This window comes from Colias croceus, chromosome Z (assembly GCF_905220415.1).
Source record: "Colias croceus chromosome Z, ilColCroc2.1".
Classification (NCBI taxonomy): Eukaryota; Metazoa; Arthropoda; class Insecta; order Lepidoptera; family Pieridae; genus Colias; species Colias croceus.
In genome coordinates, this window is record NC_059568.1 from 10865865 (window position 1) to 10878653 (window position 12789).

The following is a 12789-nucleotide window of genomic DNA, read 5'->3' on the forward strand; positions in this document are numbered from 1 at the left end:
CGCCATCCTGTTACAAATGACTCGAAATTTTGTGTCAGTATCTCCCGGTCTAAATTCTTTTTATGATGTTAATGATTTTATGTGTTTATATTCGTGTAAATATGCAAGTTAAATTAACTAGTTCAGTTTACAAACAAATTTTTACTTTAGTTTGTGAGAAAACCGCAATTTTCCGTAAAAATGCAGGTGGGTCGATTTTTTTGATGACCAGTGTATTTTACGATGGAAACGACATAAAGGCAGCGTTCGGCAAATTTTCAATGGCATGGTCATCAGTACTATCAAAAACATCAATTTCAATATGATTTTAATTGATAATAATTATGTAGAAAGAGGTTTAAGGGCGGCCGTACACGGACCGCTTCAAGCAGTTGAGACCGACCGCTTGAAGCCGCGACCGCGCGGTGAACTATAGGCATTCATGCACCGCCGTACACGTGACGGCTCGAGCCGTCGCGACCGCTTCAAGCCGTCAACTGCATGACGAAATTCCACTGTGACGTTGACGGCTCGCGAGCGGTCGTGAGGCATACACTGACTGCTCGAGCCGTTGACTGCGCTAGAGCCGTCGACGGCTCCCTATACCCCTGAAAATCAATGACTTGACTAGTCAAAAAAATCAACGGCTCGAGCGGTTGGTAGCGACGGCTCGAGCGGTCAACAACCGACGGCTTGAGCAGTTGACGCCGACCGCTCGAGCCGTTCGTGTACGGCGCTCAGCCGTTAACTGCTCGAGCGGTCCGTGTACGGCCGCCCTAATTGTTAATAATTCTACGCTCTATGTTATTACTCTGTGGTTATTACATACGAAAATATCCCAAATTTGACGCGTCAGTTGTCAACTCAAACGCCTAATTGTCGAATAGCGCGCTATCTGGCCGTTGGAGCGGCAAATAGATTCATTCCTCAAATAACGTAGTTATTCGATAGATAAGTCCTATTCGTCTATTGCAAAATTGAATATTTTGTTAACTGAAGAATAAAGTATATCTAGCTGTTTATCTGGGCATTGAAAAATCGGCCCTAAGAGTTATAGGTATATATAATATATATGCGCTAGCCCTAAAGATAATAATAATTTTAAATATTTTATAATGCTGGTAGAATTAATTAAGATCATAATATAAGCTACAGAAGAAGAATCTACTTGATTTGGGGTGGTTGGAAAAATAACAAAAACACTTTTTAGTCATCCCTCTCCCCAAGTATAGCATTATTAAAGTTTAAGAGCCCTCCCCTGTAATCAAGATCTATTAATACATTTTTAAATCGGTTTGCATTAAAATATTAGGACAAGAAAAATATATAAAAAAAATATACGCTCGCATATCTATACCTAACTACATTAAACGTGGAAATTATAAACCTATATTAAAAAAATAGCCTTGTTAAACTTTTAAGCCCTAGAATGGCTGGCCGATTATGACGGAACTTCCACTAACAGAAAGCTCATGCAACAATAAGAAACCCTGACCAATTTTTATACTGATGTCCTCACAGTACATTAAGATTATAAAGAAAAACATATTTAAGCGGTTGAAACCATGGGTCCAAGCTGTCTTTTACTTTTTAGTGCACAAATGAGAAAAATGTTTATGCATAGCCATACATACATACCACAAGCCATCAATATACTATATTTTAGTCCGTACTGTTAATACTTAATATTGTTTAAGACATTTTTTTATCTTTTCCTAAATGGAATTTAAGTATTTATAAAATTTAATAAAAGCGTATAATATAAAATAAGTAATCTATTTCCGCAAAATTTTATGCCTTACTTTAAAGATTGTAATTATTTGTATACTGAAAGTCATACCACATTGAGATAAAATGAATGTAATTTCATTGTCTATTTTTATTAGAGACTAGCTTCTGCCCGCGACTCCGTCCGCGCGGATGTCGGTCTTTGCGTGGATGGTTTATTTCTCCATTTTGAGTAACTCGGACAATGACATCTTATAAATATCTATTGGACCCAAATACGGCTAGGTCTATAATAATACGCAACGTGTGTTCGCGGTACCTACTACAGAACAACGTCTATGGATAACTGAAAAATTGAGATTAATTTTTTTTTACGTATTTTTCCAGGATAAAAAGTATCCTATTTTACGCCCAGGATAATAAGGTATAATTATACCAAGTTTCATCGAAATCGAACCGGTAGTTTTCACGTGATGTCTTCACATACAGACAGACAGACAGACAGACAGACAGACAAAAAATTTTTTAATCACATATTTGGGTTTGGTATCGATCCAGTAACACCCCCTGCTAGTTATTTTTTTCAATATTTTCAATGTACAGAATTGACCCTTCTACAGATTTATTATATGTATAGATCAGATCAGATTTCAGATCCACAGACTCTAATTATCATCAATCCATGTGTCAACAAGATGAGAGAGCATTATTATGAGCTTCTTTTATTAATCTGCATATAATAGATAACATAACGAAAACTCCAAGATGCTCCTACGCCTAAACATAAGATGGCAACCAGAATGTCTCAGTATTTAACAAGTTAACAACAGTATGCATGTTTCTATCAACACTTGGTCATTGACTTAGGTCTTAGCCTAAAAAGGCCTGTATTCCTGCAGTGGAAACGAATATTTCGCAAAAAAGTCTATATCGGCTTAATAATAATAAAACAGGAAATCAACATAAAGTGCTCATCACACATTAGATTAGCGCGGATCATTTTCTTTAAACATTTTCCAAGTTTTGCTTAATGTTCTATATTTCAAGCGAAATATGTATTTCAGGTTTACGGATGTATGTATTCGCTTAAGTTAATGCAGTCCAATGTGTATAGAACTAGATTGCTAAAGAACCGAAGATCCATATTGTGGTACAATGGATTCTGGATAAAGTATTGGCGGCATCCTTACTGCTATATCCCTTGACCTTCTTAAAATATAAGACTGATGCCCAGGTTGATCAATAGCTTTTCAACCATCCAGCCACTTGTACAGAAATAATGTTGGCTTATATTTGGACTGAAAGTTTTATGATAATATTTCTGCCAGGTATACTCAATGCTCATTGGTGTCAGCCATTAACTTAGATGAAGAGAAGATGAAGATCTTAGTAAAATGTGTTATAAAACAATGCCCAAGCCAATGTTTAATTTAGATTTGTGTTGTTGTCTACCATATCAGCATCTACTGTTCATTACAAGTCTGGACAGCTATACTTATTATTGAACATGATTCTTTTTGAAGTGGGGTTTCCTTTTTGTCTGGGTTCCTCTAGTGGCAAGTAGAAACAGAATATTTTTATAGTGCCAGATTCTAGATAGAGCATTGCTCCAATTACAGTTAGTGTTGTACTAAAACTGTTTGAGATGCACTTCAATCGCTGCAAGCTTTATAATTTGTTTGTTGTTTGTGGATAAAGTTCATATCCTTAAGTAAGCAATGGAAGTTTCCATTAAGAGAGATTTAATAACCTTTTGTATCCTGGACAATATGTAGACAATATTATCAGATAAATGGGACTATATGTATTTCACATTGTTAAAGCATAAAGCACTTTGGTTATGAAATGTTTACACATTATTTTATGATATTTCATAACCAAAGTGCCTAATTTTGACTAATTTAAGAGCTTTGGCACTTCTAAGATAGCAATCAATTTTTAAAGATCGAGTGTCTCTTTAGAAGAGGTGTTTATTTGTGGCATTTCCAGATAGGTATACAAATTTTTTTTCAGTCTTCTTGTCAAGGTGTTATTTTCAATTAAGTTTGTCATCTAGGAAGACCCCAAGATATTTCATCTCTTTGGATAGACTTGGTACTGTACTTAACAATTGAGGTTTAATATACAGATGCCATTACAGTTATATTTTTTTGATTAGACAACAAATTCTGTTTTGTGAGGGATGACATGAGACATTGCAGATGTAAGGTATAAACTATAGTTTTGTGCCTATATGTATTGGCAAGTACTTCTGCATATAAAAATTATTGGATGTCCATTGTCCATTACTAATGTCTGTGTTTTGGCAGAGCAAGCAACAGGCTACATGTGGGCTACCTGTTGCTTAGTTGTAGAACGGAATAAAGAAATAAAAGAAAAGAAAGTTCTAGCCTTTCCTTAAGAAAGGTTATTGTAACTATGCAATGTTGTTGAGACTGCTTGTATGACATAATAAATTAACAATTAAATATAAATAAAGCATTTTTGTCATTTTTTTACCGACCACATCCCTTGATGTTCAATACCAAATGGACCTAAATCTATTTCTATAAACATAATATATTATTATATTGTCCTGTTAAAAAAACCTACTGTACTTACCCGTTGATTTCCTGTCGCCCACGTCCCTTGCTGCACAACACCAAACTGGCCCATGCCCAGTTCTTTGTTCATTGAGATGTCTTCAATAGCTATTATATGTTTAGGAGATGTTTTAACATTGCTCTCAGAAAATTCTGGAAGCTGATTATCCGAATTTAACCCCATATTTGCAAGATTTACCTAAAAACAAAAATTAGGATGAGATCTTATAACATGATGGATAAATTAAATTCTATAAACATTTTTCAATTGACAATGCATGGTGTTACTTACTGCTTCCTGTTTTTTTGTACCTAGAAGTTTTTTGATCTTAGCCACATAGTTGTTTGGAAAATATTTGCTGTAAATTTTTTTATACCTTCTTTGTTCAGGCTTTGATAAGCCAATCTGAGCCAAATCTTCAATCACAACAAACTTAAGTTGTGATATTTTAGTAATTTTTAATATATCTCTGTAAAAATATTGTGACACAAATACAATAAAGCGTAATACAAGAATTGTACCTACATATTCTTTGAAAATTGTGTAGCACACACAATAACATACATAGAACACGTTAATATAAATTTAAACAGTATTCGCATTGCAGCATAACTTTTACAAACATGGTCGCGTCCTGTATACAATATTGAAAATCGCATCACCAGCAAAGTAGGTACAGTCTTTACCTGAATAAATCGTAATATTGTTGCAGTTCACATTCTAGTAAAAACTCTTTGAAGGCTTCGAATTCGTCCATGATATTGTCTACAAATAATCAATAACTCAAAACGCAAATTCCTGAACAAAATTAATAAATAAAAAAACAAAACATAGTGAAAACGGAAACTTAAATCACACAAACCCATAACACGTAAAGTCTTCAGTTATTTCAATGATTTATCACAATACATCATGTAGGTAAAGAGTGTGATTTTTTTAACACACACCGGATGAAGCGCGAGTGCAAACAGCGACTGATCTTTTTATTTACAGTAGGTAGGTACATCTGAAAACTGAAAACTACGCACCGCTTGATACGTGTATTGATTTCTAGGGAAGGATGCACTCTGATTGACGTTCAGGAATCGAAAGATGCCTTTATATAAGCTTTATGAAAAACAAAAATATAATTTAAAGTTCTATTTAAAAAAAAATTCTATGTTAATGTTTTTTAGTAACACATCCTTCAATAATTCCTGTAATTTATTACAATTAATACAAAACATAGAATTTTTTTTAAATATTTAGATAACCCTGTGGGATAACCGATATTCCTTATCGACTAATATCGATTTTCCGCATTCGTCTTTCTCGATAGTTTTGCTGAACGTCAAATTAAAGTTGTCAATTTTTCTTCTACTACTATGTTGATTACCATCTTATATTACCATCATTTTAATCTGAAATAAAAATTATATTCATAACTAAATAACACAATAACCTTTAGTAGGCTGAATAAAAAGCTTCATATAATTGTCGTGGCTAATTATATCATAGATTTGCTCATTCAAATTATTGATCATTTCATGAAATGGTCGCATTTCATGAAATGCATTTCGTTGAATGTCTATTGGCCACATCATGATGTGGTTTGAGCAGATTGTTTCTCGATATGGGCAGCTAAACGCGTGTTTTTTTCATGAAATGATCAAAATTATAAATTAATGATATTGTGAAGTAGCTTCATTAATTAATGGTAGAGGCGCTGTAAGCGCTGTGTTTATGTGTGAAGATATGAATTTATTATTCGCAGTTAAAAACTTCATAATTCATTTAATTACAATATAAAGAAATTTATAACTTTCTTCATATTGTAATTAAATGCTATAGCAAAGAATTTACGACGAAAAGGTACTATGGAAACTGCGGATATCTTATACTAGATTTTCGCCTGCGGCTTCACCCACGTTTTCAAAGGAAAACCCGCATAGTTCCCATTCCCGTGGGATTTTCGGGATAAAACCTATCCTATGTGTTAATTCAAGTTACCCTCTACAGGATGTCCCATTATTGGTATACTAAGCGCGAAGGCACTTGTAGTTTTGCATACACTGATCACGTAAAAAATACAAACAACAAAAATACGTCAAAAAATTTTTGCCAAATTTTTCCTGAAAATCCATGTTTTCTTCTCTAGCTTCGCGCAGCCAGCATGTACCGCTTCTCTAATGTGAGCATTTTGTCTATGAAAACATAATCTGAAACCTTTCTGAAACGATAGCTCACGTGCGGGTGGCAAAGTTGGGCGGGTTGCTTGTTATATTGAGAGTGCATAGAGTTTTAAGCATTCATCTATTTGAAAAATATTGCGTCTGGAATTTTATAAGTATTTTTTACGTACCACTCAGCGTATGCAAAACTATAACTTCCTTTGAGCTTAGTATACCAGCAGTGGGACACCCTGTATATGTGTGCTAAATTTCATTGTAATCGGTTCAGTAGTTTATGCGTAAAAACCATACATACAACCTTTCCTCTTTATAATATTAGTATATATATATACATATTATATAGATTCAAGAAAAAATACGTCTAAATCCTATAACTATATTTATGTATCCCATAATAATATATATTTTAATTATTGATTCTTTACTAAAAAGCGATTCGCTTCTGGCACTCGCCGGCCGCTGCCGCAGCATGCTCGCTCGGCTCGTGCATCGTTTATCAAAGTCTAACCTAACCTGTTTCCTATTACAAAAAACGATTCGCTTCTGGCACTCGCCAGCCGCTGCCGCGGCACTAATTTAAATAACAATAAAAAGCTCTTAAAATATTCTAATTTTTTAAACATTTTGTTGACTTACTATATTTTATACGATCTGGCCAAACGTGGATGACAAAATCGTGAAACATTGATAATTTAACGATCTGGTCAAACTATGTTGGCCACGATGAAATGCGACCATTTCATGAAATGAGAAATCTACGATATGGTCACAACTTGGTCACAACCAAGGTCACAATACTGTGGTCACAACATAGTCATTAGTAGGCTGACAGCTCTGACAGTTTGATTGGTTCGACTAAACTTTGACTAAAATGTAAAGCATGAAATGAATTTAATTTAATTTGTTTATATTTAATTAAATTTCGTTCAAGTACCTTATGATAATAAATCACGATATGAGTGTGTTATAAAAATATCTAGAAATTAGAAACAACGATCATATTCTTAACCTAATTTCTTAACTATATGCAGCTAAATATGTACATAGTGCTGTACTCGAATCGATTTTATTGTTAACTCTTTTGACCTTTTGACATTGTGAATTCATTCGATTCCTAAAATGAATATTTAATCAGATTTGTACTTTGATAGAAAAAAAAAAATTCCATTCGCTACTTTCTTAAAATATCTAATTATTTTTGTAAAATTGGTAAATGACTGTGTGAGTGACTTAGGTTAGGAGAATTTTTATTTTTATTTTAGATGTGGCAACCACCTGAGATTTGCAAATATGGCGTAGATTTCTACAAAATGCAGTTGGAGATACCTTTAATTGTCAATTCTGATTCTTAATACAAACTTATGAAATGCATTTTCAATAAGACGCATTGTAAAAGTAAAAGTGATACAGAGAACTGTTAATGTGAATTGTGAATTGTCGCTATGTAGGTACAAAACTTATATTCTTATAATCAAAGCAAGATTATGTTTTCCTCGTAATTTAAAATTTTTAGTAAACATTAAATATTTAACAGAAAAATAGGTATATCTAATATTAAGTAAACTTTAAAACAGACTTCTTATAATATTAGTTTTGTCAAGACTTCTATTTTTGTAAAAGAAAATTATTTTAAAAGCTTTTGTCAACATAAATTAATGTATAATTAATAGTTGGTTGTAGATTCCCATATCATTGTATATTTATTTAATATAATAATTATAAGTAAGTTCGGAGGTAACCTATTTGTATCATGAGACTTTTAACACATTGTACATTTATGTGTCAGTTATGTTTGTATAAAGTTGTAATCTGAATTTAAGTTAAGGACTTAAGCCTGTATTTGTGTCACCTGAGAACTGTTGTTTGTGTGCTCTCTACATTCCACGACCATCATGCTGTGTGTTGGGGTAAGTCATTTATTTTATCTATTATTCTAAAATATGTAAAACCTTAATAAGGTAAGAGTGTCTTTTTTTTGTACATAAGTGTTTTTAATCATGCTGATGAATGGAGCTTACCAGCTCCAATCTACCGATTATGCTGATTTGTAATGCTATTTCGTTTGCAGTCTTCATTAAATAATTAATAGTTTAACCATTTTGTTGTTACATACGCACTATGACTTTTCTTTGAGCTTCTTTTATAATATGACTAGTGGTTCGCCCCGGCTTTGCCCGTGGTACCTACATGTTTACGTTTTTTTTTCATAAAAACTTGAGAGATAGCTCTCAAGTTGGATCGAACTGCACATGGTGTACAAATTTTATTATAATCGGTTAAGTGGTTTAGGTGTCCATTGAGGACAAACATTGTGACACGAGATTTATATAACTATATTAAGATTAAGATAAGAATTTTTTTAGATAGTGTTAATCATCATCAAATTAAAATGTCTTTTAATATCTCATTTAATAGTTTCTAAAATAAATAAAACAGTTTCAATATTTAAGATTTCTCTTTAGATATAAAAAATAGTTATTAGGCAAAAATATTGACACTAAAGCAAGTTTTTGCAAAAATTAAATATAATTTGCGACCAATGAACCTGATGGTGATTGGTATATATAATCAATGCTATTTCATACTTACTTTTTGTACCTAATACATTGTGTGTTTTTTTTTTCAACAAAAAAACTTCTTAAATCTAGGCATTCACAAATTGAAAAACTTTATTACAAAATTAAGTATGGAATATTTACCAAATAACATATTAAAGATTTTCTATTTAGACCACTATTTACCATTATACCATTATTTTTGAAACTAAAAAATTATAGTAGTATTTGGACAGGGAACATAACCAATTGGAACAGGAAGAGAAAATGTCACTGGCCAAGTGCGATTTTTTGGTTTTCTTTGGCAATGTATTATCTCAAATAATTTAGGAAAACCTTCAATCTTTTATCATAAATAGGAAACCATGCTTTGAAAATGATTTTGACAGTTTGTTAAAATTTTAATTCAATTTATTGTTTAGATATTACACATATATTTTTTTAATAAACAATTAGTAATTACATTACATTCCTGTAATTACAATGTTATACTAATTCGATAAACAATACATTTCTTGAACAAAGAAACATTGTAAAACTATACTTGATATGATGTTTTTTTTATAAAAAATATTTTTCGAAAACAGGAATTCAAACCCTAAATTCTCAAATAAGCAGTAATTGAAATGTTTGCTCATGTATTTAAAACGTCGTATCGTCGTATCGCATTCATCATATACAAATCAATATCTATTGCTTAGGCAATTTACCTTCCTACACCTTCGTTTTGCACTGAGGTTCTTTTCCTCTACACATGTACACATCATTAGTCAAGATCCGCAGAAATCGCGACGACATGATTTCCGTTTCCGATGGTATCCTAGGCAGGTGATAGTTAATAGTTATTTTCGTAATGCATAGAGCAATCGTGAACTGGTTAAATTCTTAAGATGCTAACATAGATATTATACCAAAATATCCATATAAAGTTTCTCATACGAGACCATATCAGGGTCTAACATATACATATCAGAACAGCAACTTTGAATGACTTATAAATAAATGAAAGCAATCTATAAGAGAATGAAATGCAATCAACTAAGTAACTATTCATTAAATGTCTCATCAACATTTAAATAAACTTTTTAATTAATAGACAGACAAATTAAAAAGTTAAATGCTTTCTACTTTTCTACGTTTTTCTTACGTAATATTGTTAGCTTGTTCGCCGTACTCCGTAGTATCACTGTTTCCATAAGACGAAAATTCCTGCACAATTTATTATTCTCCAAACTTGATACTCGTTGAATATACCCAAAGGAAATAACTAGTCTTTTCAGGACATTGCTTGTCGCATACCTACACACAAAGTTATACGCCAAGGGAATAAAGTGACATCTTCTGTGAGAACTCGTGATAAAAATGTTCCCATTTTTTGAATGAATAAAATAGTATGTATGTTACCCATCCCGTGAATGTATGAAATGTAGTGTTTGTAAAGATACTCTGGGACAGTGGTGGTTACCAAGATAATTAGTGAATGATCCTTTTCATGACGAGATCGGTAATTCACTGTTTACTTTTATCATGCAACACAACAATTTGGTAATGTTCATTATTCGAGCGAATAATGAATATTTTAAGACTTGGAATGGCTAGATTACTATTAAGCGGATTACCTCACAGACCGCCAGGCGACAGGCCGCGCCAGGGGCCGTAGACAAAGTAACAATTAAAAAACGATAACGAAGTTAGAAAAGGCAAAAATGTATGGGATTGACATACGCCGCGTTAGATCACGTGGTCTATCTAATGTCAATCCCATACATTTTTCCTTTTCTAACTTCGTTATCGTTTTTTTAATTGTTACTTTGTCTAAGGCCCCAGGTACTGCGCCGCCTGTGTAGGCCTGTCGCGATCTGAAATGAACGTTCCCACAGCATGTGTCGGCCTGGTGAAGCCAGTGGACGGTCATTCTAACATGTTAAGTGATACAGAGTAGGTAGACATCAAATTTTATTTTTTAATTTTTAATTCCACGATAGGGATAGTTCCATGTGTTAAGTTGATTTTTATTCGTAACCACGAATCATGGACATCATTTTTGTTTTTGTGTTGAGGTGATGAACTATTCCATAGCGCTGGTTCATTTTGGTATAGAGTTAAAAACTCGAAAACAAGCTCGTTCGTCCCCTCCATCAGTACGTGTACGCGCATGCGATGAAATGAACGATTATAACCGACGCAGACGCGCGGATACAGGCCGCGACAGGCAGAATCGCGCCGCGCCGCGCCTTTGAACTTACCGACTTCCGATGGATCGAACGGGCGTCATCAGGCCACCACGGGTCTTATCTTATGCGCCGGTTCCCATGGCCTGTCGGTCTGGCCTGGCACGGTCTGATCTGTGAGAAATCAGGCCGTGGGAATCCGCCTTTAGGTTGACCACTAAACGTGCCAGAACCGAATTCTGTCTATTTTACTTGGATAGTACGGCTTGGGAGTTATTAAAATTATTATAATTCGTCATTTGTTTTTTGTTAAACTTTCCCGCTTTTCGAACAAGCACTGTCATTTTTTAACATTCACTTAAATTGTAAATCGCTAAATATACGATTTACTGTAGGTATATCCTTTGTGTATGTTAAAATTCATCGGTGTATGTTCGATTAAGAGGAGGCTCCCTTTCTCATTTCTGGCACTGAGAGACCGGTTACGGTACTAGACGCTAATTCAGGCGTAATAAAGTTGAATATCGCGTGCGCTCTTTGATCGCGTTCGAGCTCGAAAAGTAAGTCTCAATTCTTATTTCGTTTATAACTAAAGTAGGTAATAATTGATCTTAGACCAGACTCTTAGTGGAGTTTCGTTTGCAAAAATAGCGGACCTAAATCTGACTTCTGATATAAATTGTATAGATCCCAGACATCCTATAGACAGATGTTGCCAACCAGTTTTGTGGTCCCCCTCTCCCCACCCCGTTAATTAAATATGGCATACAAAGAAAAAAAAATAAAAATTTCCAAAACATGCCGTGTGGGGTATCAAATGAAAGAGCTTATTGAGTAGATCACGAATATATAGCATACTATAACATTTCTTACACTTTCTCTAAGATTCTTTAGAAAATTTACGAAAATGCTCCATTTTTGAGTTAACTTTAAACCACTATAGATTGAAAACTCATGAATATATTTTTTAAATTATTATTTTAAATAATTAACAATAGTCCATTGTTTACGATTCAATAGTTCGTACAGTGAAATAGTTGCATGGGGGAGTGGGGGCAGCATTCAAAGATGGCGAGTATATTTTCAAGTTTATGCCAGAAATAAAGGCCTAATACAAAAATATCGGTGTCAGGGCTTAGAATAATAATTATCTCTGCAATATGGCAGAACATTCTTGAATCAGCCTCTGTGTGATTAGATTTCAAATCGGTAACTTCAGTGAAAGTTGCGCCTTCCAATTTAAAACATTTTGTGGGGTCATCACACCACATACATAAAGCTCACTTATTACTTAAACAAAAATGAATCGAGCGAAAATGTTACAATTACGTAACTGTATTGTAGATCGAAAGAAAAAGACACACTAATCATATACTAAAGTTCCATTTTGATTGTATGTGTGCCTGTTTCAGAATATGTATGAAAATTCACATAAAATTTAGGGAGCTTCCCCTTAAAGCATAAATTAAGGTGCATCTGAATATTCACTGATATAGGATAAAGTTTGATATGAAATAAAAATATTTGTAGCTACTTACTAAAATTATTCTTTGGGTATTCACTCAAATTTAGCAAGCAAATTTAAAATTTATGACTTATTCA

General features: G+C 33.4%; 3 protein-coding genes across 5 annotated transcripts in view; 2 read left to right on the top strand and 1 right to left on the bottom strand.

Annotated features, from left to right (window-relative positions):
• Positions 1-5325, bottom strand: part of LOC123705619 (activated Cdc42 kinase-like) — a 39718-nt gene extending 34393 nt beyond the window's left edge. Inside the window, exons 1-4 of the mRNA XM_045654504.1 lie at positions 5153-5325; positions 4977-5055; positions 4582-4759; positions 4309-4488 (exon numbers count right to left, since the gene is read on the bottom strand). Of these exons, the coding sequence (XP_045510460.1) occupies positions 4309-4488; positions 4582-4759; positions 4977-5055; positions 5153-5156 (441 nt within the window). The 5' untranslated portion in view covers positions 5157-5325. The remainder of the gene's footprint in view (positions 1-4308; positions 4489-4581; positions 4760-4976; positions 5056-5152) is intronic.
• A 2436-nt stretch (positions 5326-7761) lies between these two features.
• LOC123705418 (neurocalcin homolog) overlaps positions 7762-12789 on the top strand; it is a 77097-nt gene continuing 72069 nt past the window's right edge. For 2 of the 3 annotated variants that reach the window (XM_045654175.1, XM_045654174.1), the window contains exon 1: positions 7762-7905. The gene's annotated coding sequence lies outside the window, so the exon portion shown is untranslated. Of the gene's footprint in view, positions 7910-12789 lie in introns of all 3 variants that reach the window. The other variant, XM_045654176.1, reaches the window with a different exon arrangement.
• LOC123705419 (neuronal calcium sensor 2) overlaps positions 8156-12789 on the top strand; it is a 67896-nt gene continuing 63262 nt past the window's right edge. The window contains exon 1 of the mRNA XM_045654178.1: positions 8156-8368. The gene's annotated coding sequence lies outside the window, so the exon portion shown is untranslated. The remainder of the gene's footprint in view (positions 8369-12789) is intronic.